The sequence below is a fragment of the Sander vitreus genome, chromosome 2 (genome assembly GCF_031162955.1).
Source record: "Sander vitreus isolate 19-12246 chromosome 2, sanVit1, whole genome shotgun sequence".
In the NCBI taxonomy this organism is placed as follows: domain Eukaryota; kingdom Metazoa; phylum Chordata; class Actinopteri; order Perciformes; family Percidae; genus Sander; species Sander vitreus.
This window is the reverse complement of record NC_135856.1, coordinates 5,140,954-5,167,011: the sequence shown is the minus strand read 5'-3', so window position 1 is coordinate 5,167,011 and position 26,058 is coordinate 5,140,954. Positions and strand designations below refer to the sequence as shown.

The window sequence follows — 26,058 nt, the reverse complement described above, 5'->3', positions numbered from 1 at the left end:
CTGTATGTCCCTAAAGGGACACCGTAGTCCCCGGGCAATATCCCTGTACTCTCGCGAGAGTCGGTGTGTGATCGAAGATGGTGGAATAAACAACACGTTAGTAACGTCCAGTGTCCGTTCCAGTTAATAATATAAGCTAGTTTAGCCAGTGTGCAAACCAGTAAATACAGTCAGGTCCATAAATATTGGGACATCGACACAATTCTAATCTTTTTGGCTCTATACACCACCACAATGGAGTTGAAATGAAACAAACAAGATGTGCTTTAACTGCAGACTTTCAGCTTTAAATGGAGGGTATTTACATCCAAATCAGGTGAACGGTGTAGGAATTACAACAGTTTGTATATGTGCCTCCCACTTTTTAAGGGACCAAAAGTAATGGGACAGATTAACAATCATAAATCAAACTTTCACTTTTTAATACTTGGTTGCAAATCCTTTGCATTCAATTACAGCCTGAAGTCTGGAAGGCATAGACATCACCAGACGCTGGGTTTCATCCCTGGTGATGCTCTTCCAGGCCTCTACTGCAACTGTCTTCAGTTCCTGCTTGTTCTTGGGGCATTTTCCCTTCAGTTTTGTCTTCAGCAAGTGAAATGCATGCTCAATCGGATTCAGGTCAGGTGATTGACTTGGCCATTGCATAACATTCCACTTCTTTCCCTCAAAAGACTCTTTGGTTGCTTTCGCAGTATGCTTCGGGTCATTGTCCATCTGCACTGTGAAGCGCCATCCAATGAGTTCTGAAGCATTTGGCTGAATATGAGCAGATAATATTGCCCGAAACACTTCAGAATTCATCCTGCTGCTTTTGTCAGCAGTCACATCATCAATAAATACAAGAGAACCAGTTCCATTGGCAGCCATACATGCCCACGCCATGACACTACCACCACCATACTTCACTGATGAGGTGGTATGCTTTGGATCATGAGCAGTTCCTTTCCTTCTCCATACTCTTCTCTTCCGATCACTCTGGTACAAGTTGATCTTTGTCTCATCTGTCCATAGGATGTTGTTCCAGAAATGTGAAGGCTTTTTTAGATGTTGTTTGGCAAACTCTAATCTGGCCTTCCTGTTTTTGAGGCTCACCAATGGTTTACATCTTGTAGTGAACCCTCTGTATTCACTCTGGTGAAGTCTTCTCTTGATTGTTGACTTTGACACACATACACCTACCTCCTGGAGAGTGTTCTTGATCTGGCCAACTGTTGTGAAGGGTGTTTTCTTCACCAGGGAAAGTATTCTTCGGTCATCCACCACAGTTGTTTTCCGTGGTCTTCCCGGTCTTTTGGTGTTGCTGAGCTCACTGGTGCATTCTTTCTTTTTAAGAATGTTCCAAACAGTTGATTTGGCCACACCTAATGTTTTTGCTATCTCTCTGATGGGTTTGTTTAGATTTCTCAGCCTAATGATGGCTTGCTTCACTGATAGTGACAGCTCTTTGGATCTCATATTGAGAGTTGACAGCAACAGATTCCAAATGCAAATAGCACACTTGAAATGAACTCTGGACCTTTTATCTGCTCCTTGTAAATGGGATAATGAGGGAATAACACACACCTGGCCATGGAACAGCTGAGCAGCCAATTGTCCCATTACTTTTGGTCCCTTAGAAAGTGGGAGGCACATATACAAACTGTTGTAATTCCTACACCGTTCACCTGATTTGGATGTAAATACCCTGAATTTAAAGCTGAAAGTCTGCAGTTAAAGCACATCTTGTTCGTTTCATTTCAACTCCATTGTAGTGGTGTATAGAGCCAAAAAGATTAGAATTGTGTCGATGTCCCAATATTTATGGACCTGACTGTATTTACATGGTGTCAGAGTAGAGGCTCTAATACTCACGTTCCGACAGAAGATGGATAGTTTCGGCGTTCCAGCACCCAAGATTTATTGGGATTCAGCGAACCTACCTGAAGCGTGCCTACGTTTCAAGCAGCACGCAGAGTTGATATTCTTTGGACCCCTATGGGAGAAACGCGAACAGGACAAATGCAGTTACCTTCTCTTGTGGATAAGAGAGAAAGGACGGGATATTTTCAACACATGGACACTAACGTGCCATAGGTCGAAGACCTGAACAGAGACGCACACACACGAGTTACAGGCCGTTAAGCCAGGCCGAGGGAGTCCGCTACAGCACACAGAGAATGTGACCGATGCGGAGGCCTGCACACCACAAAAGAGGGTGCCTGTCCAGCCAAAGGCAAGCAGTGCATGAAATGCAAAAAACTCAATCACTTTGCAAAAGTCTGCAGGTCAAAGCAACACACAAGAAAAGTAATACACAATGTGGATGAAGACACTGAAGATGAGCAGGTAGAATTCTTTATTGGTGGGCTTACAACCGAAAACACCGGAAAATGTAATGAACAAGCTTATGCTGAAATTGAAATCGGAACTCAGAAAGTCAAATTCAAAATTGACACTGGCGCACAGACCAATGCAATTTCCGTACACATATTCGAAAGACTGTTTAGAGATACTACCACAAAACCAGCCACCAAAAGGATATCTGGCTATGGTGGAGAGTTGCTGAAAGTGAAGGGCACCTGTCATCTGAAGTGTAGGTACAAAAACACCTCCATTGTACTTGAGTTCAGTGTTGCCAACTTAGCGACTTTGTCGCAAGATTTAGCGACTTTTCAGACCTCCTTAACAACGCGAGGTATTTCTGTCCTGTAGCCACCAAAACAGTCTTCAGTTCTGTGACAGAGGAGCAGCCTCTCCCCTCTCTCCTCATGTGCAGCAGCACTGCGCACAGTGTGCATGCAGGTAGAAGGGGAGGGGGGGACAGGGTGTGCGGGGGTCGGTGTAGGTAGGAGAGACAGCAGGACGTGACGGGAGAAAGACACCGCTGAGCTGGCCTGGCCCTGGGCAAGCCAGCCTTCTTTGAGAATTCTTTATCAATCTTTTTCCCTCCCTTTGTAGAATTTCATGTATTTCCTTCAAAGATAGGCTACCTAAGTAATAATTATAAGGTACAATAAATTCCTGTATTGAATTTGTGATTATTTGGCTAAAGAGTTATATTTCTTTCTATCTACCTTGCGGACACAACCACTAAGCTTTATAGAAATGATTGCGTAATGACATCAAAAATATGCAAATGAGCATTTGACGTCATCTAGCAACTTTTAGCGACTTTTGGAGCTAGTGCTAGCGACTTTCATTGGAAAAGATTTGGCAACACTGCTTGAGTTCTACATAGTACACACCAAGGCACCCCCCATTCTAGGGATGAGAGCTAGTCTAGACCTTAAAGTGCCCATATTTTGAAAAAATCACTTTTTCTGGGATTTGGAGTGTTATTTTGTGTCTCTGGTGCTTCCACACACATACTAACTTTGTGTTTCTGAATGTGTCCTGCCTTCAGTCTCCGCGCGAGCTGTTCAAAATCTGCACGGCTTTCTACGTCACTAGCCGAAACGAGCTGGCTAACCGCAACCGTTAGCATGCTAGCGTTAGCATGCTACCTCGTTCTCAATGGCAAAGCACTGCTACAACACACACAAGTTCACCATAATCTACAAAAGAACTACTTACATGTGCACCCTTGTTTAGAATAAGTCTCCCGGCTAATCCTGCCTTGAAATGACCGAAGTTGGAGAAACAGCCTTTCTTTTACTGTCTATGGAAACAGCTAGCTAGCATGATCCTTACCTAGCTACTGCGCATGTGCGACTACAAAGAAAGATAGTACAGAAGAAGAGATGTCTCACTCTGTAGCTGAAACAGAGACCTGAACACAGAGTGAAAAGAGGATCTGCAGCAGTGAGAGAGAGCTGTGCAGTACAACAAAAATATGATATTTTTTGAAAACTAAACCATGTAAACCTATTCTGGTTAATGGCTGTGGCCGACGAAGAAGTGTAGCCATGCACAGACACAGACAGCATTCTTAAGGAATTTGCAGATGTCTTCCAGGGCATAGGAGAGTTTCCAGGGGAGTGCAACCTCCATGTCGACCTGCACGCCACACCAGTAGTATACCCTCCACGAAGAGTGCCGATCGCTCAATGAGATAGACTGAAACAGGAGCTTGACAAGATGGAAGAGAGCAACGTGATCTGCAAAGTGACAGAGCCCACAGAATGGGTCAACGCCCTCGTAGTTGTAGAAAAACCTCAGACTGGCAAGCTGAGAATCTGCCTGGACCCCAGAGACCTCAACAAGGCGATACAAAGGCCCCACTACCCATTACCGACGCTAGAGGACGTCACCACGAAGCTCGCTGGAGCGAAGTACTTCAGCGTCCTCGACACCAGATTAGACTATTGGGCCATAAAGTTGAGTACAAAGTCGTCCCTGCTAACAACATTCAACACCTCTTTCGGCAGGTACAGGTTCCTGAGGCTGCCATTCGGAATCAATTCAGCTCAAGACGAATTCCAAAGGTGCGTTGACGAGACGTATGAAGGCCTCCCAGGTGTAGCCACCATCCTCGTTTTCGGCAAGAAAAACCTTGAAAACGACAACAACCTCAGGGCCATGCTGAGCTACACATGTGAAAGAGGGGTAAGGCTAAATCCCAACAAATGCCAGATAGGCGTGTCAGAGGTCAAGTGAAGGCGTCAAGCCAGACCTGGCAAAGGTGAGGGCGATACGGGAAATGCAGCCACCCACAAGCAAAGGGAAACCATCCTTGGGATGATTAACTATTTGGCCAGATTTGCACCACGTCTCTCTCAGGTGAATGCACCACTCCGCCAAGTACTGAAGCAGGACAGTGAGTTCCTATGGGACAAAAACCATGACAAAGCATTCACACAGACGAAAGAACTGATGACACATCACCCTGTGCTTGCGTACTTCGATCCTCAGAAAGAACTGAGACTCCAAATAGACGCTTCAAAATGTGTCCTCGGCGCTGTCATGCTCCAGGATGAAAAGCGCATTGCCTGTGCTTCCAAGTCACTCAACAGCACTGAAGTGAACTACGCTCAGATAGAAAAGGAACTGTATGCAGTTTTATTCGGCTGCAAGCGCTTCCACGAATACATCGTGGAAGCGGAAGTGATTGTAGAGTCCGACCACAAACCTCTAGAAGTAACACTCCGAAAACCGTTGGCTGCAGCACTACCGCGGCTACAGAGGATGATACTACAGCTCCAGAAATACAACATCCACATCATCCACCGCCCCGGAAAAGACATCCCAGTGGCCGACACCTTGTCCCGGAAGTCCATCGAGCACCAGGACAGCAGCCTTATGGAGAGCATGGAAGCACAGGTACACACACTCATAAGCACTGTTCCAGTGAGCGACAGCAAGCTACTGGAAATAAAAGACGCGACAGCACAGGATGTACAGCTCACTGCACTTAGAAGAGCCACGCTGAAAGGATGGCCTGATAAAAGGAGGAAATCCAGGAATACTGGAATCACAGACACGAGATATCCAAGATGGAAGGAATACTATTCAAAGGTGAGAAAATCATAGTCCCCCAGAGCCTCAGAGGAGACATGATTCAACGCATACACACAGCACACATGGGCATGGAGAAAAGCAAGCGTAGAGCGCGAGACCTCCTGTTCTGGCTCGGGATGGGCAAACAGATAGAAGCAACAGTAGAGCAGTGCAACATATGCCAGGAAAGACACAATGCCAACCCCAAAGAACCCCTGCGGTCAGACAACATACCAGAAAGACCATGGCAAGTGGTAGGTACGGACCTCTTCACATGGAACACTCAAAACTTCATCGTCATCGTAGATTACTACAGCAGATTCTTTGAAATGGAGCAGCTTACAAGATGTACCTCACCTGCAGCAATCACCAAACTTAAGTCTGCGTTCGCTCGTCATGGCATCACAGAGACAGTCATCAGCGACATCGGACCATGCTACAGCTCTGAGGAATTCCGCTGCTTCGCAGACGCGTGGGACTTCACCCACACCACCACAAGTCTGCGTTACCCACAGAGCAACGGCCTCGCCGAAAAGACTGTCCAGACAGCGAAGCGCATCCTGGACAAGGCGAAAGCTGGAAACAAATACCCCTACCTCGCTCTGCTGGAGTACAGGAACACTCCAGTGGACAGCCTCCAGTCACCTGCCCAGCTTCTGATGAGCCGATGATTACGCTCCATACTCCCAGTGACCAGCAGACATCTGCAGCCACAGGTAGTAACCCAGAAAGCCGTCCATGATAGGCGAAAAGCATGTCAACACCACCAACAAGCATACTTTGACAGAGGCACCAAGCCACTGTCTCACCTACCGGTTGGTACACCTATCCGTTTCCGTCAGGAGGATGGTTCCTGGAGACCTGCTCCGGTGACACAACAAACACACACACACACACACACACACACACACACACACACAGGAGCTACCACATCCAGACAGGAGATGGACAGACTCTCCGACGCAACCGCTGGCACCTCTGTGAAAGCAGAGATGCTCCAGGCACCAGAGACACACAATATGCAGACACACAACATGCTGACACACAAACCAACAACAAACAGCCCCCGCACCCTGAACCTGAGGATCACCCGCGACCAGCAAATCCACAACAGCCCAGCTACACAACAAGGTTTGGCCGCATCTCCAGGCCAAGACAAGTCCTCGACTCTTGGTGTAACGTAATGTAAATTGTGTAGGCGGATCGCTGCCCTAAAAAAAAAAAAAAGAAAAAAGAAGAAAAAACTCACTTGTAGTTCAACTGTTGTTTCTTGTTTCTTGCCTTAAAAAATAACAAAGAAGGAAAATAAGAGAAAAGAGGTGAAATAGAAAATAAGTACTTACCTGTTATTTACCTGTTTTGAAACATAAAGTAAGTTAGTTTACTTACCTGTTTACTTGAATTCTGCAGGAAATGAGAACCTTGCTCTCTATCTTGAGCACTATTGAATTGTTTGCACTCATGTTCTAGGCCATTTAACTGCTGCCTTTATCTGTTTACATTTAGTAATGACACTAATGACCAAAGAATATATTTTTGCAGATTCCTTATATGTGCCTTCAAACACAAGTGTTAGGTTCAGGGAATAAAATATTTTGTGTGTTTGTGTAATGCCATTTTCTCTTAAGAAGGGAGATGTAACATCCTGACTGTATGTCCCTAAAGGGACACCTTTCCCAATCCAACTGACCCAAAACAAACAAAACTGATAACATCTGGTGAGTTTCCACAATTGTACACCAAACTACTATTTGTAGCATTTCACAGAATTCATTTAAAGAATGAATGTAACTGTAGATATACAGTACCTGACACTGAGAGAAGGAAGACAACAAATAAACCTCGCTGCTGCAGTTAAACTCATAGCTGCTCCTCTCATCTCTCTGTGTGAGACAATAAAACATGTCAGCAGATAAAATAATGTACACAGGAGGTATGCAGTATCAATAAACTAATCAAAAAACTGTTTCTACCTACAATGAAGACGGACGTCGTCTTTAAAGATGACTCTCCTCTGTTGTCAGTGAGCAGAAGACAGATATCAGGCTGGTAAAGACTACATTTCCTTCCTCTTTTGATCATTAATATGCATGAAGAGCCAAATGCCAGTACATACAGTAACCACAATACAATAAAGTTACGTTGTTTTACAAACTATAAACTTAAAAAAAAGAGAATAAGTAGTGTTACAGTACTTAGTGTTGGCACCAAAGCACTTTTACTGCCAACATTTATGTTTTTATAAATGTTTTGCGAGGTGTCCTTGGGTGTCTTGAAAGGCGGCAACAAATACATTGTATTATTATTATTAACATCTCAATTGACGCTGGAAAATAGCATTAAAAAAGAGAAGAGAAAACATATTTTTAATCTTGTTTTTTTTTTTTATCTTGAGCTCAAAAACAAAAACAATATGCACATATGTGACGTGTGATAGTTGGTTTGATGCTTCACTTGACAAATGCAGTACATATTAGGATGGGGAAAACTGCCTTTATCCAGGCATGTTCAAAGAGATGTACTGCAGTATTTTGGGCTCTTGCAATATCAATGTGTGCTCTATCACCTTTATGCTTCATACTCTTGCCTTGTGTGTACCCTTTAAATTTTAACTATAGGTCACTTGAATATTATACATTTTATTTCTTGGATTTATACCCACCCTTATACTATATAATAGCTTTCATATTATGCTTTACCAATGTTTAAGTAGTTTTAGTCAGTCCAAGGACCAGACAAAACTAATTGGACGGCACTATATTTTTAATTATTTTAGACCAACACCACGCTGCTTATGTAATTCAATGCCCCCGTGCAAATTAGGTTTATATACTAAATGGTTTTATCCAATACCCTCTGCGTTGTTTTAGTCCTGCATAGATTGCGTTTTCTGGTAATGTTTAACATTTGTACACCACAGGAGAATGGCTGCACTCAGCCTTCGCCTCTGACTTGACAAGCACATCTGAGGTGCATCTCATAACCCTTATTTGACAGCTCCTCGACTCCTCGGTCCGAAACTTGTTCTGTTCCTCTTCAGTGAATGCCGTCTCAAAGCTCTTATTTCTGCCCGAGGAGCGAGCATCGAGGAGGGATCTCCGAGGAGCCAAAGGGAGGAACTTGCATGCAGCTGGCTGGGCTACCTAAACAATGAACAGAGAAACTCGGATTACTGAATAAATGATACTGAATTCTCTGCTCAGGACACCTATACTTCACTATACCTTGACATAACAAATATTTGTTTGCTGCTATATTAATGTCATGTACAGGACCTCTGAGTGAGTCTCTACGAGTCTTCAATTCATCACTACTACATGATTTCTTTCCTCTTCACATTATTAACATTCATGATTTTTTGAAGTATTACCTTCTTAACTTGAACTATTTAAGAGTGAGGGGCAGTGCTGGTAGTCGATATCCTTCGCGTTCTACTTCCGAGATTGCTCCGGTGCTGCAGGAAATTCCGCCGGATGTATGTATTTTCCGTTTTCTTCCACTTTCTTTGTGTTGGAATTTTAAATTTGTTGGATCAATGAGGACTATGGTTAACTGCTCCTCAGATCTCTGCAGGGTAAATCCAGACAGCTAGCTAGACTATCTGTCCAATCTGAGTTTTCTCTCGCACGACTATTTTGCAGAAGCTCTGTGCGGAGTTCAGCACCGCCCATGACGGTTCTGATTGGTCTAAAGAACGTTTTCCTCCCATACCCGAATGCTGTGTGGAGTAGCCAGACCTTCCTTCAAAGCGCTTTGGAGGAGGGTCTGGCAAAGCGAGACTGCTGGTAACTAACTTGTACAGAACACAAACAGAACAAACACAGATGGGCCACAATAATATGTATATTGAAGGCATACAATTGACAATTGGTATTGAGTTGTAAAGAATTAGCAAAGTAGGATACACACTAGATTATGACTGACAAGAAGAAAACCATTAAACTTTACGGGGAACAAAAAACATACATTGTACAACAAGAGTGAAATGTACTCGACAGGATGTCTGAGTTGATATGCTGCCAGTATTATTTATTTTAATTTTAAAAAGGAGAATGTAGTACAATAGTTAACTGTTGCAATAGTACAATACAAAATTGAAACAGTATACTCATCCCTCCCCCACTCCCATCCTCCCTCAGTGGCAAAAAAACCAACATTTCACCCCTTGCTGTAAGCGTAAATGAAAGGAGATTAAATACTGTAATACAGCAGATCACAAACACGCTCTGTATGCCGAAACAAATGAAAAAATAAACATATTTATCAAATAATTTCCCCAGTTTTCACTCAACAGATCTTTAACCACTGCAGCTGCAAATGCCCAATCTGTAATCGTTTTCTGGCTTGCACTGTGCATTCTGGCTACAGATAGCTCCATAAAGGATGCTCAGGATTGATTGTAGCCACTGAGGATGGGTGAGGGGGTGTGCAGGCTTCCAACGCAAGGCTGGCTCTTTGTTTTGTTAAGATTACATTAGGCATACTGTATTTTCCGGGCCTCCTCCATATGGATACTTTATATAGTGAATAAACAGGATTACTTTTAACTGCCACATGATTATTTTGCTAACTTATTTGAGTAGGTATTTTAATGCATCTAATTTAGACTTATTTGAAGGGCCTAAGAGACGTTGTTTTCTTTCTTCTTTTTCCTTTTTTTCCTTTGTTATGGCTAGCTAACATACAAAACATATTTTCTTGCATTTGGTGTTTTTACTCTACTGTATATAATATTTACAATAATACAAGTGTTAGATTGTAAAGTTACATTTATAAAAAATTGTAACTATAAAAAAGAATAATAATATATATTTTGACTTTTTCCTCTTATTGGGCCCCCTAGTGGCAAATGGGCTTTAGACACGTGCCTTGAATGCCTATGCCTAAATCCAGACCTGATGATGAGGTGTCATTTAAAAGCATGTATGTCTGTCTCCAATATACCAGATAGTCAGGAAGATCCCTAACATCAAAAATATACCACACAAGGACACATAACATATGTAGGAGAGATCCTACATGTCCCAGAAAGCATTTCAAATCACAAACAGGTGTTTGATAAGGGGCCGCCTTCTCAGAGTAAGATACAAATGTTGCTCTGTATGGACATCTAGTGACAGCAGTGTGGAATTACAGACTAGATCTGAAAATGTATGTTCCCTCAAGTTCTTTTTTTTTTTAAATAGCAGACTCTACTCTCTTCCTGGAACGCAAAACACAAACAACTGCTGTTATGACAAAGACACAGGTAAGAGGAGGAAAAGTGAATGAAAACCAAATGAGAGCATAAAGGCCTGTGAAGATTGGACTCACATTTGTCAGGTGGCCACAGAAACATGTTACACAATCTATTGCACAAGTCATGAATACTTTTACATGTTCGTTGAAGCTGTGCATGCTATAACGGATAAACAAATAAACACTGTTTTATGTTCTAAACATATGAGTAGATTTACGTTTATTTTATTTTATTCTAAGAAATAAGAATTCAAATGTAGTTACCTGCTTGAATTAAGACTAAACAAATAATTACCACGTATGATTAGAAGATTAGGAATTCTGGCATCCATGTTTCGGGGGGAAGTTGTTGACTGTGCTGTACAATCCACTACGATCCACTCCAGTTTCCTGACTACTGTTTCTGAGAGGGGTGGGGGACAAATGAGAGGATTCTAAAGATTTTATATTACATGATACAGATATTCCAACAGTGATCATAAAACTAAACAAACCATTTATCAAATATGCAGTTAGATAAAATTAGATGTAACTATAGACTTAAAATCTGAACCATTCTTAAGACAACACAACACATACACTTATATGCACATTCATTTATTAGTCACTGTGGTCATTTCCTCTCTCCATACTGGCCGTGAAATGATCTCTTCCTAGAACTCCAGGACAAAATCCACAGTTATCTTGTTTTATTCCCTCTTTGCAATAATGTCCCTCCAGTTAAGCTCACACAGAGGCAGTTTTGTACTAAACAGCCTGTAACCTTAAAAGATGTAATTTGCCTATGTCAGAGTGCTGAAGATTTCTCTTAGCGTCAGCTGAAGTCTGGTACGTATTTTTGCATCCACAAGCACCGTTTTTGTGTCCTTTCTCTCATGCATTGTAGTCATGATGAAAAGGGACCACTTTATCACCAGTATGGACAGGAGGTTATTATATTAATCAATGGTAAGTAACAGTAATCAATACATGTATTGTAATTAAATTTAAAGCTATTAACATTTTTTAATAACTTTAATCTGAGGTGTGACTCTACAGTATGTAAGGGTTCAAAGTCAAGGCTATGGTTTTTACTAACATCGATTTCATATCTTGCAAGCTTACCAAATGTGGAAAGGCAATCCATCAGTCATGGTAAGATGTAAAGGTTTAGATAGATAAAGAAACACATCATCTGCATATGGGGAAACTGAATGTTTAATGGTTTATAAATGGTGGCTCAAAGCTCAACACAAAACAAACTGGCGACAAAGGGAACCCTGGACATGTCTCTCTCTCTCAAGAGAAAAATGTAAAAAATATATACGTACCTCCAACAAAAACTACACTCTGTGTGTCAAATTACAGCAGCTGAATACACTCAATAATCCTAGCCAATTCTAAGTAAAACACTCAAACTTCTGGAACTGTACTTTTCATCTTATAATAAGGATAATGTTCCTGTGAGAGGAGCTGCTCACCCTGGGGCAGTGTTGCCACTATTGAGTTTGACAGTAGAGTACTCCACTGTGTCCACCTCCTCTTCCCTTCTGGGTTTTTGGGCCAGAGCAGTTCTGGCATTGGAGTAGAGAGGATCTGCTTGTTTCTTAGAGAAGTGGACATTGGCATAGTGAAGGTTATCCTTCGGCTCTGCTGGTTGTTTCTATAGACAAATAGGAACACCTGTAAATCTAAGTAGCTGACACGCTGACAAACAGAAGTCGCGGAAAGCGTAACAGAAAGCACCAGCAGGAAGGATCTTTAAAGAAAATAAATGCTAAACTTTGGTACAACTTTTAAATAGATCTCCAATCAGCATTCTTAGTAGCTCAGTTACTCTAACAGGGTGAAAGATCTGAAAATCAAACATGTAGCTCACATACTAGGGAAGAAGGGAGCAGAATCCGCACCGCATTAAAAAAACAAGTGCTAATATGTTGTCCTGACTAGCTGTAAACACACATATGTACTTGGATTTCATTTTTCCAATACTGTGTTAAAATGTGGAACGCTCTTTTGTACTTAAACTGATCTTCCTCACCTGTGCACTTCTGTCTGGCCTCTCTGTAGGCTCAGAGGGTTGCTTATGGGCCCTCTTTTTCCTAACCCTACAAAACAAAAGGAACAAATAAATCAATTGTAGAATTGACTGCTTCAAATGAATTTTGAATGGTCCAATAAACAGTGAATTACTGCTCACCTAATCCCAAGCAAGACAGCGATGAGTATGACAACTATTAAAATGGCAGTGACTGTTCCAGCAGTTATTAATATCCATTCTCCTAGGAAATAGGAACCAAATCAAAACACTTACTAATTACTGTTAAGGGGTGTTAAGGGTGTGTGGGGCCACTGGCCCTGATTATTTAAATATATATATTAGGGCTGTCAGCGTTAACGCGTTAATCGCAATGCGATACATCTTTTTTAATCGCATTAATCGAATGCCGGCTTTTATTAATTTATTTTACACTTCACTCGGCTTTGCGTCATGCCTAACAGGCTACTATTTGTACCCTTTGCAGCACCGTTACTTATCATCAAGCTGCCACTTCCTCCTAACACATCCTGCTGCTGCAGGCTGCAGGCATGATGGAGAAAGACAGCAGCAATGAAATCCTGAATGGCGCTTTTTATTTTTCCAAAACTCTCGGACGGCTAGTAGACAAGTCGAAAGCCATATGCACATTGTGTAAAGCCGAATTAAAATATCACCGAAGCACGTCAAGCTTGAGCTACCACCTACGAGCTAAGCATAGTAGTATTATTAAGCAAATTAGTAATAATACCAATGATGGCAACACAATATCAAATATCAATAATAAAAAATAATAAAAATACCATAAATATACAAATCATAATTCTAAGAATGAATAAATTATTTAAGGGTAAGATCAACAGATAAGTCTTGAAACCCCTCTTGAAGGATCCAAAATGATCACATGAACGCAAAACACTAGGCAACTCATATCATAGAATGCACGCATATTTTAAGAGGACTGTCTGCAGGGAATGTGACTGACCAATCACGGTGGGTGTGGGCCGCCTGGGCCAAAAATGCCAGGGCCAATTTTTTGTCCCAGTCCAGCCCTGGCCATGTTGGGTGAGCCTACGCATGAAACTCAAAGTTTTGAGTGCTTTAGCAGCATTGACCTGACTCCCTGAATAAGCTGCAGAGACGTCGTCTCGCTCCGCTTCTCTGCTGAGCGCCGTTCACGTAACAGATCTATTGATGTATTTCACACTATGATGGTTACATTTGCAATTAATCCGCGGTTCACATGCCTATAGGCTATTCAACATCACTGACAATTTATTTATCAATATTTAAAAATAGAAAATATTACACTTCATAATGTTTTGAACTCATAAAACTATTGTATTATTGTACAAATAGCTACAACAGTAATAGCAGTTACCTTATGTAAGTCACTCCTACATTTTTCAACCGAGGAGCAAAACGTGCTCCTTGGGAAAATTTTGAATTGTTTCCTGTAGAATTTTGTATTTTCCTTGACATAAATTAAGATGTTTTCACCATACATTAGTGCATGACAATGTATCAGAATGCAGGAAATGACGTTTTTGACGCTCAAAATTTCCTGGGGTAGGACCCACAGACCCCCCCGCTACAGATGTGTCCCCCCCTAAGGCCAATTCTGAGCCAGGAAAACCCCTTGTATTAGGAACACCTCAGGACAATTTCTCCAACACAGATGCATTCAAGTTAAGGTTAATGTATTATGTTCTTAACACACTTTTAATCTCGTAGAAATTCAAAGAAGTTAGCAGCATGTCATTAGTAATGTAAGAGGCCTAACTTTAGCTAGTAAGGCTATAACATTAGCACGTTATCAGATGCGTTGTCGAGGTTACCATACTGTAACGTTAAAATTACCTGCTAGTCAATATTGAATTATGTGTAAGAGACGCAAAACAATCCCCACTAGGGTAATTAGGTAAGTTGCAAACATTTTGTTTTCAATTTTGTTTTGTCAACATGTTCAAGTTAACAACATATACAGTAAAATGTATGTTTTTTTTGTTTGTTGAAAGATTACATTGTGTGCTGTAACTGCCCCTGCACCCTTATAGCATTGAGGATGGGACTGTGGGCAGATTGTCTATTTAAGCTGTTATAAAAAAATGCCAAAAATATTTACAGTACAATTATTATAAGAATTTTGCACCTCTTTCCGCGCGTGGACCCCCCACCCCCGGGTCAGCTACCGCTGCAAATATAATCTTATTCTGTGGGAAACACTGTATATATCTTAAATCATAAGAGAGAACGTCAAGATTTGAGAGAATATAAATTGTATTCTTACAACTATTAGGTATGTTTAGATATTTCAGGCTATAGCCTAATTAAAAGGAAACTATCAAAGTTACACAAAATCTGTCTACAGGTGTCATTTGAGTCAGCAGCATTTGAGGCTGAAGAGTAAAAGTTTAAACTTAACTGTGTGTATGCAGAGGACAACTCCACCCCACAGAATCAAAAGGCAATGGAAAGACTTACCAGCCCTAACAGTCAGATGTAAGGTGGAGTTCTGACGTCCTCTTCTGTTCTGGGCTTCACAGTAATAATTCCCACTTTGTTCAGCTCTGAAGTCAGTGATGGTGAAGATCTGTCCTGATGCTTTTGGTGAGTCTACATTATTTTTGTACCAGGTGTAGTTAGCTGCTGGGTTAGCATCACTGGTACAGGCCAGAAACACTGAACTGCCCTCCACTATCTCAGCAGAGGGACACACTGACACATAGGGAAGCTTTGGAGCATCTGGAAACAATATAGAGAGATATTAAGTTGTATTAGAATGCATGATATTGACGGACCTTTGTATCACAAGGAATACATTTAAGATTGTTCATCATGTGGCTTACACTGGACATCTATAAACAGAGATGAAGAGTTGATTCGTCCATGTTGATTCTCAGACTTGCAGTGGTAGTTCCCTCTGTCCTCAGAGCTGATGGAGGGGAAATGATAAACGCCTTCTAGCTCTTGAAGCAGTGTTTGGTTCTCCTTGTACCAGGTGTAGTTAGCTGCTGGGTTAGCATCATTACTACAGGTCAGAGTCACTGAACTGCCCTCCACTATCTCAGCAGAGGGACTCACTGACAGAGAGGAGGTCTTTGGAGCATCTTTAGGACAATACGTTTAAAAAACATTTCAATAATATTTACAGGTCTTCCATGTCATGAGAAATACAATGTATCAGAATCAGAATCAGAAAAGGTTGTATTGCCAAGTACATTTTTTAACACGTACAAGGAATTTGTTTTAGTGTTGTTGGTGCACGTCACACATTCTTTAGATGGAATATTAAACAATGTAAGTATAGGTACAAACAATATAAGTATAAGTATATTTACACAGTATGTATTAAGTTAAAAATAAAGAATAAATAAAGATATAAATAAAAAATAAAGAGCAAAGAGCAAAGAGCATAACAGCAGAGGTAGAGGAGGAGAGTATGTTGCAGCAGACCCAAATACGCGTTACTTTGATTGGAAAAACACATCTCTCTATACCATTAAACCATGACTGAGTGCATCAAGTTCACACTAATTGTCAAAGAGTGGGGCAAGATCAACTTGCCTAAAACTTTGACTAGTTTTACCTGAACATTTCCAATGAATTGCATCATCATGAAATGAACAAATAGATTTTTAAATTTATACTACAGCTTACTAAAGTTGTAATGAATGAGTGATATGTAGGCCTATGTTTAAGTGTCTATTATTGTTCACACACAAAAAGGATGACATAAATAAATAAAAATCTAAGCACTCTGTATATACTATATTGTATATAGACCTATTAAATTACCCATTCAAAATGTATTACAGCACACTTTGCACTCCTAAACACCCTAGCACTATATCTATACTTGTTTACAATGTCTATATACAGGTTAAACAGTCTGTAAATTGTAGAGTTTATTGTTGTTTGGTGAAAAATAATTGCATATAGATGTATATAAATAGATATAAACAACTTGTAAGTACATCATTATCTACATTTGTGTTCCTTTGTTTTCCTTTTTTTAGCTTTACGTCCATTTCTATCCACCTTCCAAAATATTTTTTCTTGGAACTATTTAAGTACACTGAGAGTCAAACTACTTGTGTGCACACACATATTTGGCAAATAAAGCGGATACTACGCTTATTTCCATTGTGGTTCTGGTATGGCTGAAGAGGAGGGTTTTAAAGTTACGTGTACACAACACTTGCTTCATGTCCCTCCATCCCTCATAAGGGAAATAAATGGACTAAAAACAACGGGGGGCTTTCCCTGACTTGTAAACACAGTGTTGGGTTAAGAGATCAATGTTTTATACTTACACTGGACATCTATAAATAGAGATGAAGAGTTGATCCGTCCATGTCGATTCTCAGACTTGCAGTAGTAGTTCCCGCTGTCCTTAGAGCTGATGGAAGTGAAATGATGAATACCTCCTGGTCCTTGCAGCAGTGTTTGGTTCCCCCTGTACCAGGTGTAGTTAGCTGCTGGGTTAGCATCATTGCTACAGGTCAGAGTCACTGAACTGCCCTCCACTATCTCAGCAGAGGGACTCACTGACACAGAGGGAAGCTTTGGACCATCTGGTGAAAGCATTTCAAGACATTTGATTTAATATTAGCACGCAGGATATATGGGATAATGTACTGTGTGTACTTGTTACATGACATAGAGACCATGCGCCTGATTAGGAAGTGAGATGCATTGGCATTCAATTTTACTGAAAAGGCTCCTGCTTCGCTGTTGCTATCATTGACAGTTTCTTCTCCTACATAAATAAACTACAGCTGAACACAAGTCCACACTTTTTCTGTGTCAAAGGACTGCTCCAGGAAATGTAGGAACTCAAGAAAGAACATGGAGGCAATGTCAGTTACACTTAATTTAACTCCTAAAATGTCCTGAAAGCTTACAGACAGAGAAAATCTAAAAGGAGACCAAATCTCTAAAAAGGATATTACCACATAAGTGATGCTTATTCAAGTACCTTGTTGACTTATAGTCCAGTCATTTTATGAAAAAAGGTTGAACAAATTGCAACCGAAGCAAACTCAACTGATTTTGTATCCTCAATATGTCCTGAGTAAAGGAAAAAAGCCCAGAAGAATCCCATTAGGGGAAAGTTTAGAAAAAGACCCAAATATAGCCTATTCATACGCCTATTCATTCTTTTTCTCACGTGAATAGGGTAAAACCTTTTAACCTTTAGATATCACCATGGAAATTACTGAGTTGATTACTTACATCAAGACAAACAAAAAATGTATTATATGTTTTTTGAAATTGTTTGTTAACGTGGGCAAAAGGTGCATAATCTAATTACGTATGTGCTAATTTGCATAAATAGGTCTAATAGGTAAGAAGGTCTTTAGGGTAGCCTAAATGGGTTCCATTCAGACCCTAACATGAAGTATTTTACTGTAAAACGTCAACAAGATTCAACAAGACATTTTCACCTGGCTATACCCAATGTTTAGATCTGTTGTGGTATTTATGCAAACTAGCCCATACGTAATTTTTACCCTATTCACGTGAGAAAAAAGAATGAATAGGCGTATGAATAGGCTATATTTGGGTCTTTTTCTAAACTTTCCCCTAATGGGATTCTTCTGGGCTTTTTTCCTTTACTCAGGACATATTGAGGATACAAAATCAGTTGAGTTTGCTTCGGTTGCAATTTGTTCAAGGTTGACCCCCATTTTGGCTTAAAATTACTAGGCTATTAAGCTGTTGGATTTACACTTCACTACTTACACAGGACATCTATAAATAGAGATTTAGAGTTGATCCATCCATATTGATTCTCAGACTTGCAGTAGTAGTTCCCGCTGTCCTTAGAGCTGATGGAAGTGAAATGATGAATACCTCCTGGTCCTTGTAGCAGTGTTTGGTTCTCCTTGTACCAGGTGTAGTTAGCTGCTGGGTTAGCATCACTGTTACAGGTCAGATTCACTGAACTGCCCTCCACTATCTCAGCAGAGGGACTCACTGACACAGAGGGAAGCTTTGGACCATCTGATGGAAATGTGGTAACATAAATTAACTATGAAGAGAAGGTGTTGCTTTAGCGCCACATATAATGATATAATTATGTCCCAACTTGTGTGACAACAGTAACAGATAGTGACTAAAACTGCTCCTTAAAGATCTACTAAAGACTGCTTAAAAAAACAAAAACAAAATCAACATTCAGTTTATTTTTCACTAAGCTGTTTAACTCACATTTCACATTAATAAGGATGTATTCAGATGTCCTCCTCCCCAGCTTGTTCTCAGCTGTACAGTAATACTGTCCAGAGTCAGAGGACCGGATGGAGCTGAAGACGAGATGTGGTTCTTCACTGAGACGTTTTTCATTTTGATTGTACCAGGTATACTTAGCTACTATGTTAGCATCTGTGCTACAGGTCAGAGTCACTGAACTGCCCTCCATGATTTCACCAGAGGGACTCACTGACACAGAGGGAAGCTTTGGAGCATCTGGAAGGGGAAGAAAACATCTGTGTTTAAAAGATCAGGACAAGTTTAACAGTGGATGTTCATACATAAATGACTGATTTCTGCATAAAGTTCGAATTCCCAAATTGATACATTGGGTAAAAGTTTGGTTTATGACACAGTGAAGTGAACTCACACAGTAAAGGAGTGGGGTATGTCTCACGTCCCTTCAAAGCACAGGCGATGCTGTCTCCAGGATTCAAATAGGCCGTATAAGAAAAAGCTTCTTCAGGAACCTTCTGTCCATTCTTGATCCAGACATAAGAAGGTTCGCTGCAGCTGCTAAGACAACTCAGCTCTGCCTCGGTAACAGACTGATTGAATGTTACTTTGTTTACCGACATCTGGAGAGCTGAATATGCCAAAAAAAAAGTACGCAAAGTCATGGTTACTAGAAACACATCAAAAACTGCAACAGTAAATATGAATGGAGTATAGTAACTAAAAAAAATGCTTTACATAAACTTTTGATTATCGAAGTACTTAAGATCATATAATCACACTAAATCGTATATAAACCATGCTACATTACATGTGTATCACTATTAACTAAAAATGTTATCCCCCAGAAATGTTACACAGACCCCAGATGGTTGATTTACTGCATTCTGGCGAATCTTTATTCTAAGATGTATGGTGGAAATGTCTTTTTTAGGCCTATGAAAGAAAACACAGGTGACAATTCAAAATAAATAAACATTATGGTATATAATGCAGTAATGCTCTCAGGCATTCTGTATTGCTTTTAAATAATTATGCTTCTGTGGATGAACTTTTCTTATTTTATGTTATCTCGGCTTAGTAAACACACATGTAGATAATTTACTCTTCCCTCTTTGTGTGTTTTGTTTGGGTAAGTAACCTCTTTAAATATGCCTGTTCACACCAATGATAAATGACATTACATTACATGTCATTTAGCTGACGCTTTTATCCAAAGCGACTTACAATTGCTATATATCAGAGGTTGTACGCCTCTGGAGCAACTAGGGGTTAAGTGTCTTGCTCAGGGACACATTGGTTGATGTATCGCAGTGGGAATCAAACCCAGGTCTCCCACACCAAAGACATGTGTCATATCCACTGCGGCATCACCATCCAAAATGAGTGAAGGCATTTTAATTAATTTATAAACCCCCTGGACTTTAATGGCTACGATGTGTTTTAGCAAGATATCTGCTCACGTTCCAAACTTTCTACACACTCGAAACTCCACGTATCTGTGTTCTATTTTTTCACATTAGCAATTTGCTTTGGATTGGGACAAAAGCGACCATTTTAAAAAGTTGTGTGTCCCCAGTTTCCCCAGTGTAAATGCCATTTGAATGTCATTTCAACTTCATCGGGACCTGTGACAGTCAGAGTGGTACCAGGTAAGCTTCTCAAGTAATACTGAGCTGAATCGCTTCGGAGTGAACGGTCTATGTACACCTGGGCTAATATACACACATTAGCTTTGATGTTTCTAACATGCTCAACATTTGAAACTAAATCAATTGAACCTTCACGTTACCTGTGACAGATAGAGTGACTCCAGGTACACCAGAATATTTCCCTCCTGCGAGGTCTGTTATGAACCTGAACTTGTACTCAACGGAGTCGCTCTCTGTCAGGTTTGTGATCGTTAGACTGCAGATGTTGTTGTCAAAGTGATACTTCATACGACCTGTGTAGCTTTCGTCATTCTTCAGATCTAAATGATTATTATTAAATAATTTAGTAAACCAGAATGCATTTGTAACTGTTTTTGCAGTGATTGGGTAGATGTAGGTGCAGTTCATGTCCACTGTGGATCCTTTGGAGGCACAGATCTGAGTAGAAGCGTAAGTTACTCCCCAGCCATTCTGACCCTGTATCACTGTAACACAGAGCACATCAGGAAGCACAGTCAGAGGACAGAGCTAAATGTTTTTGATTCATTAGCTAAACCTGCTGGAGAACTGAACTCAATTTCCTAAAATGACTTACTGTAAGCTTCATCTCAGACATTTTGCTTAGGGTTGGAGAAGTAGAGCAGCTCCGACCAACGTGCATCAATGTAAAAAATCATGTCTGTATGTTGTGAGTATGTTACATCCCATTCTGTTACAACTCTGAACAAAGCCCATCTCATCTGTCGGTATCATACACTTGTTTAATAAATTGTTTAACTGTTATTTCTATATAATAAGATAATTTGATGACATCCGATTCAGGACGTTTGCTTACAACACATTTTGGATGTGTGAATGTCCAAGTAGAGGCTATTTTGATGAGTCCGAATCAAAATACATACTGGACACTAAAAGGAGTCATTCAGGGGCGACCTCTAGCTCACCCAGTAAGAGCGTGCGCCCAGGGGCGTAGCACAAAATTCTGGGCCCTGTAGAAAGGAATTCTCTAGGGGCCCCTCCCCACATCCACAGCTATTCATTCTAGCATCTTTTTGGGCCCTCCTCACATGAGGGCCCTGGGTACTCATGCATGCGCCCCATGTAGGCTGAGGCCTTTGCAGTGGCCCGGGTTCAAGTCCGACCTGCGGCCCTTTGCTGTGTGTCATCCCCCATCTCTCTACCACCTTTCCTGTCTATCTACTGTCACTCTGAAATAAAGGGAAAAAAGCCCCAACAAATTCCGCCCATCACTAGCACTTTGGATAACTTTAGATGTGGTTAAGAGGCTCTTTTGCATAATTCTGACACATTTGTTCTTTACTTTTGTAGATTTAAGGCCAATTAGAAATAATTTGACCATATTAATATGATATATTCTCAGTGTGAAGAGCAGCATGTGGCTTGCTCATAACTCATTATAAAGCCATTTATTGAACAAAACACAGAATTTAGTACATTGTGCTTTAGTGAACGACCTTTTGTTCAGGGACGTATTTATTTGGGAGACAGCTAGTTTTAATGTTGTGTTCTTATAATTGGTAGAGGCACTACACTCTTACATTTGTAAAAAGTGTACCTTAAGAGAGTACTTCTTTGCACTTCTATAACATTGTCAGATTCACAATTGACATTATAGATGAAAGAAAAATCTAAATAAATGCAGCAGAAAAAACAGACTTGTTTTGCATTGTGTTCATTTGCATGTTTACTTCCTTTTTTCAAGCAACTTCTGTGGAAAAGGACAATAAAAAAGTGTTAGGACTCTTATGTTCTTATTTAGCATTAAGAAAATGTGTTACTATGTAGAAGTATTTGCTTAGTAAAACATTGTTTGAATGAGTGTCAGAGGAAGAACAACAGTGAGGTGCATGCATAGGTAGTATGGAGATAATAAAAAGGCAAATTACTGTTGACTCACCAGAACATGGAAATATCACACTGATGGATAACAATGTGCTCTTTTTTTGTTTTGACACTCAAATTCTCTGTTTGGCATCAACATCAACATAGTTTTTTCCCCCAGTATGAGCGGAATCTTTGCATAACTGTCAGACTCTACGTTCAGACTGCAGGCAAAAGTGGCCCAAATCTGATTTTTTTTGGGGTCAAGTGACCAGGTCAGACTTCCTTAGAAGTAGTGTGAACACTCAAATCTAGATCTGAGCAAAAAATCTTCTCTTAATCGAGTTAAGGGGGGCGTGTTTTTTCTTTCGTCTATATCCAACGGTGAGGGATTAACATGAATGTCTATCTGACGGACCCCCATGTCGAAAAATAACTAAACGAAACCCCTATTTCGTCTAAACTTAACGTCAGGGCTCCTTGACCATGCGTCAGACATTTGGCGAATAGGGATGAGACTGTGTTGTTAAGACTTGCGGTGTGAACGTAGTAAAAAATGCCTTAAAAAGTCTGAACACTTGAACCAAGTGCTAACATTCGCATAGCAGTAGTGGATAGAAACACACATTCATTTGCATTCTCTTTTGCCCGTTTTCTGGACATTTGTTGTCAAATATGTTCTACATTCAGATGGAAAGCTGGCTTTTGAGTAGAGCACACATTAACACATTAATAATATTAAGATGTCTATAAAGGTTCTCAGTTATTTAGGTCAGTTTTCAAAGAAACGATAGGCTGGACTTGGTTAAAAGGTTCTTTAAAGACGTTTTGTCTCTCATTCGAGAGACTTCTTCAGTTCTGCACTTTCAACACAGCAACATTGTGCAAGCATGTCTTTACTTGAAACTGTCATAGAAATAAAGTTTTAGTGATCGGTGAAAGTAAATAAACAAATCTTTCAGGTCGGGTCAGCCTGTTGAAAGTACAGAGTGCTCATGAATCCCTGACTTTTCACACTCATCGTACTGCCCACGCACTCGTTGTTACCGTAGGCTACTGCTAAGTGCTAACGCTGCCTGCTACTGCGGTGCAGTCGCTCAACACATAGAAAACAGAACAACCAATGAATTAGCAAGAATCATTGTCTCATTGGAGGTCACTTAGGGGCTTTAGTTACCTTTTAGCTCTATTGCACCTTTAATAAAGTCTAGTTGCCCTTGATTTTAAGCGTCCCTGTTTTTTTCAACCTGGACCCTGTTTTCCTATGTTTTTTTGTGTCCAAGTGACTGATGGGAACAACAATCTTTGACATTGGTCCAGTATTAGGCGAGATCACTGCAGTCGGCAGCGGCAAAACAAGCTACAATATAAGTTAATAGTGCAATTGTCCAGCTTGTATTTACCTTCACAAAAGTGCTCGTTTTGCCACTGACAGGCTCAGATTAATATTCTAAGTGTCTGACAACATTATGAAAAGGATTAAAACATATAAATATCCCCGAAATTGCATATGCTAAACCCACCAGACTCCATGTAAATAAACAGTAATTTTAGCGGCGTAAAATACACTTTATTCAAAGTCGACAGAAACAAAATAAAACTATGAAAAGCCGTTTTGGGTCGTCTTTCCACTTTTCTCTTTAAGTTATAGTAAGTAAGATAAGTTTCTTATCACAACTCTAGTTTTGGTTGAAATAACCATAGTTTACTGATTTACATGTGAAAATATGTTCAGGCTCTATACACGCTAAAAGTATTGCTTTTTTAAATGGAGTCTGGTGGGTTTAGCGCTAGCAACTTCAGAACTGTTTCTGGTTAAACAGAAAGGTCTCTAAGAGGTTTTAAAGGCCTCTCTCTGAAGGGATCCTTTTCCATAATGTTGCGTATACAAGTAGAATATTAATCTGAGTCTGTCAGCGGCAAATCGAGCACTTTTGTGAAGGTAATACAAGCTGAACAACTGCCCTACTAACTTAGCTAACTAAGCCGACTGCAGCGATCTTGCCTAATACTGGACCGCTGTCAGAGATTGTTGTTCCCATCAGTCACTTAGACACAAAAACATAGGGAAATAGGGTCCAGGTTGAAAAAAACGGTAGTTACTCTTTAATGTAGATCCTTTTCCATAACGTTAACTTCACGGTATGGTACAGTATGAAGCCAAGATTTTGTCGGTAGAGATTATCGCGTTGCATCTCAGATTTGATCCATCATTCCCTCCCACTACTCTCGCCGTCTTAAACTGTATATAACTTTTTACAATGTTCAGGTAAAAGAATACAAAAAGATGCATGTGTGAAATTCTGACGACCTCTGACTTCTGAGATTTTGCCATAATAAAAACCACGGTGGGCTAACCATGTAACATTACAGACAACTGGGATTTAAACGGACCCTCAATGTCTAGTTCTAAAGAAACAGAATGAGTATGGGTGTGTGGTTTCAAAACAAAGGTATGCCTAATATCACACCTCAAGTCTCAGATAAAAAATTACAAACCCACTGGAATATGCTTTAAATGAGTGTGCGGAATGACCGACAATGTAAATGTAGATAGCAGCCTACAGTACCTGGCACAGAGAGAAGGAAGACAACAAATCCACTTGCTGCTGCAGTTAAACTCATAGCTGCTCCTCTCGTCTATCTGGCTTCAGAGACAGTAAAACATCAACGGGCCAATATTGTGCTCAAATAAAACGGTCACATCTATAAATAAGAGAGAGAGAGAGAGAGAGAGAGAGAGAGAGAGAGAGAGAGAGAGAGAGATGTGGTCTTGATGGACAACTTTCCTTTGTGGTCAGTAAGCAGAGGACAGACGTTAACAATCCTCCCACTTCCTTCCTCTTTATATTATTAACATGCATGTTATCAGCAAATACCTAGTCAGGTAACATCAAGGTAATAACCAGTATATATATATAAACCAGTGTTAAAAAAAAACAGGTGTAAAGAGTGGTAGAAGACTACAACTGTAGTTTAACAATTTGATGTTGCCACTGTGAGAGCAGAGCTCAGCTGGGATCAGACATCTTTTGACAGTGTTATCACTCTGTGACACCCTTTGAATTGCTTTGGATGGGATTGTGCGCAAAAAATGAACTTACCAGTTGTGGTCTCACACACACACACACACACACACACACACACACACACACACACACACACACACACACACACACACACACACACACACACACACACACACACACACAGTTCCTCAACGTCCTCCTACGCATTTGTCATGTCTGCAAGTATACTTTTATCAGACTGTCAATTGCAAGATTTTTCTTATCTGAGGACAGCGGGTGTTGTTTGCTGTACATATTGTAAAACCCTGTGAGGCAAATATTAGGTCTATAAAACATGTAATTATTAAAAAAATATTTTATGATAAGTTTGTTAGGAACACCAAAAAAAGGCAGATATTCATTGTTGTCAATACTTATGCTTTAAAATGCACATTTATTCAGTCCCTCATTAACTTTTAAGAACTGCCAAGACCTTTGTGTAATGTCTAGGGGAATTCAGGGAGTAACATAATAAATTTAACCCAAAACCTTTGCAGAACGGGACCAAAACAAAAAGGCTGCTGAAAACACTTAAGTGTAACAATGAATGAAAATGATAGATAAACCAACTAACATTTCAGAAATGGAACCAAATGAGGCATCAGCATCT

The 26,058-nt window shown here is 40.3% G+C and overlaps 1 protein-coding gene across 1 annotated transcript in view; it reads right to left on the bottom strand.

Annotated features, from left to right (window-relative positions):
* Nucleotides 1–12,112: 12,112 nt before the first annotated feature.
* LOC144530942 (B-cell receptor CD22-like) overlaps nt 12,113–26,058 on the bottom strand; it is a 129,498-nt gene continuing 115,552 nt past the window's right edge. The window contains exons 6-13 of the mRNA XM_078270767.1: nt 18,890–19,147; nt 18,422–18,682; nt 16,990–17,250; nt 15,523–15,783; nt 15,158–15,418; nt 12,836–12,917; nt 12,677–12,743; nt 12,113–12,298 (exon numbers count right to left, since the gene is read on the bottom strand). Of these exons, the coding sequence (XP_078126893.1) occupies nt 12,113–12,298; nt 12,677–12,743; nt 12,836–12,917; nt 15,158–15,418; nt 15,523–15,783; nt 16,990–17,250; nt 18,422–18,682; nt 18,890–19,147 (1,637 nt within the window). The remainder of the gene's footprint in view (nt 12,299–12,676; nt 12,744–12,835; nt 12,918–15,157; nt 15,419–15,522; nt 15,784–16,989; nt 17,251–18,421; nt 18,683–18,889; nt 19,148–26,058) is intronic.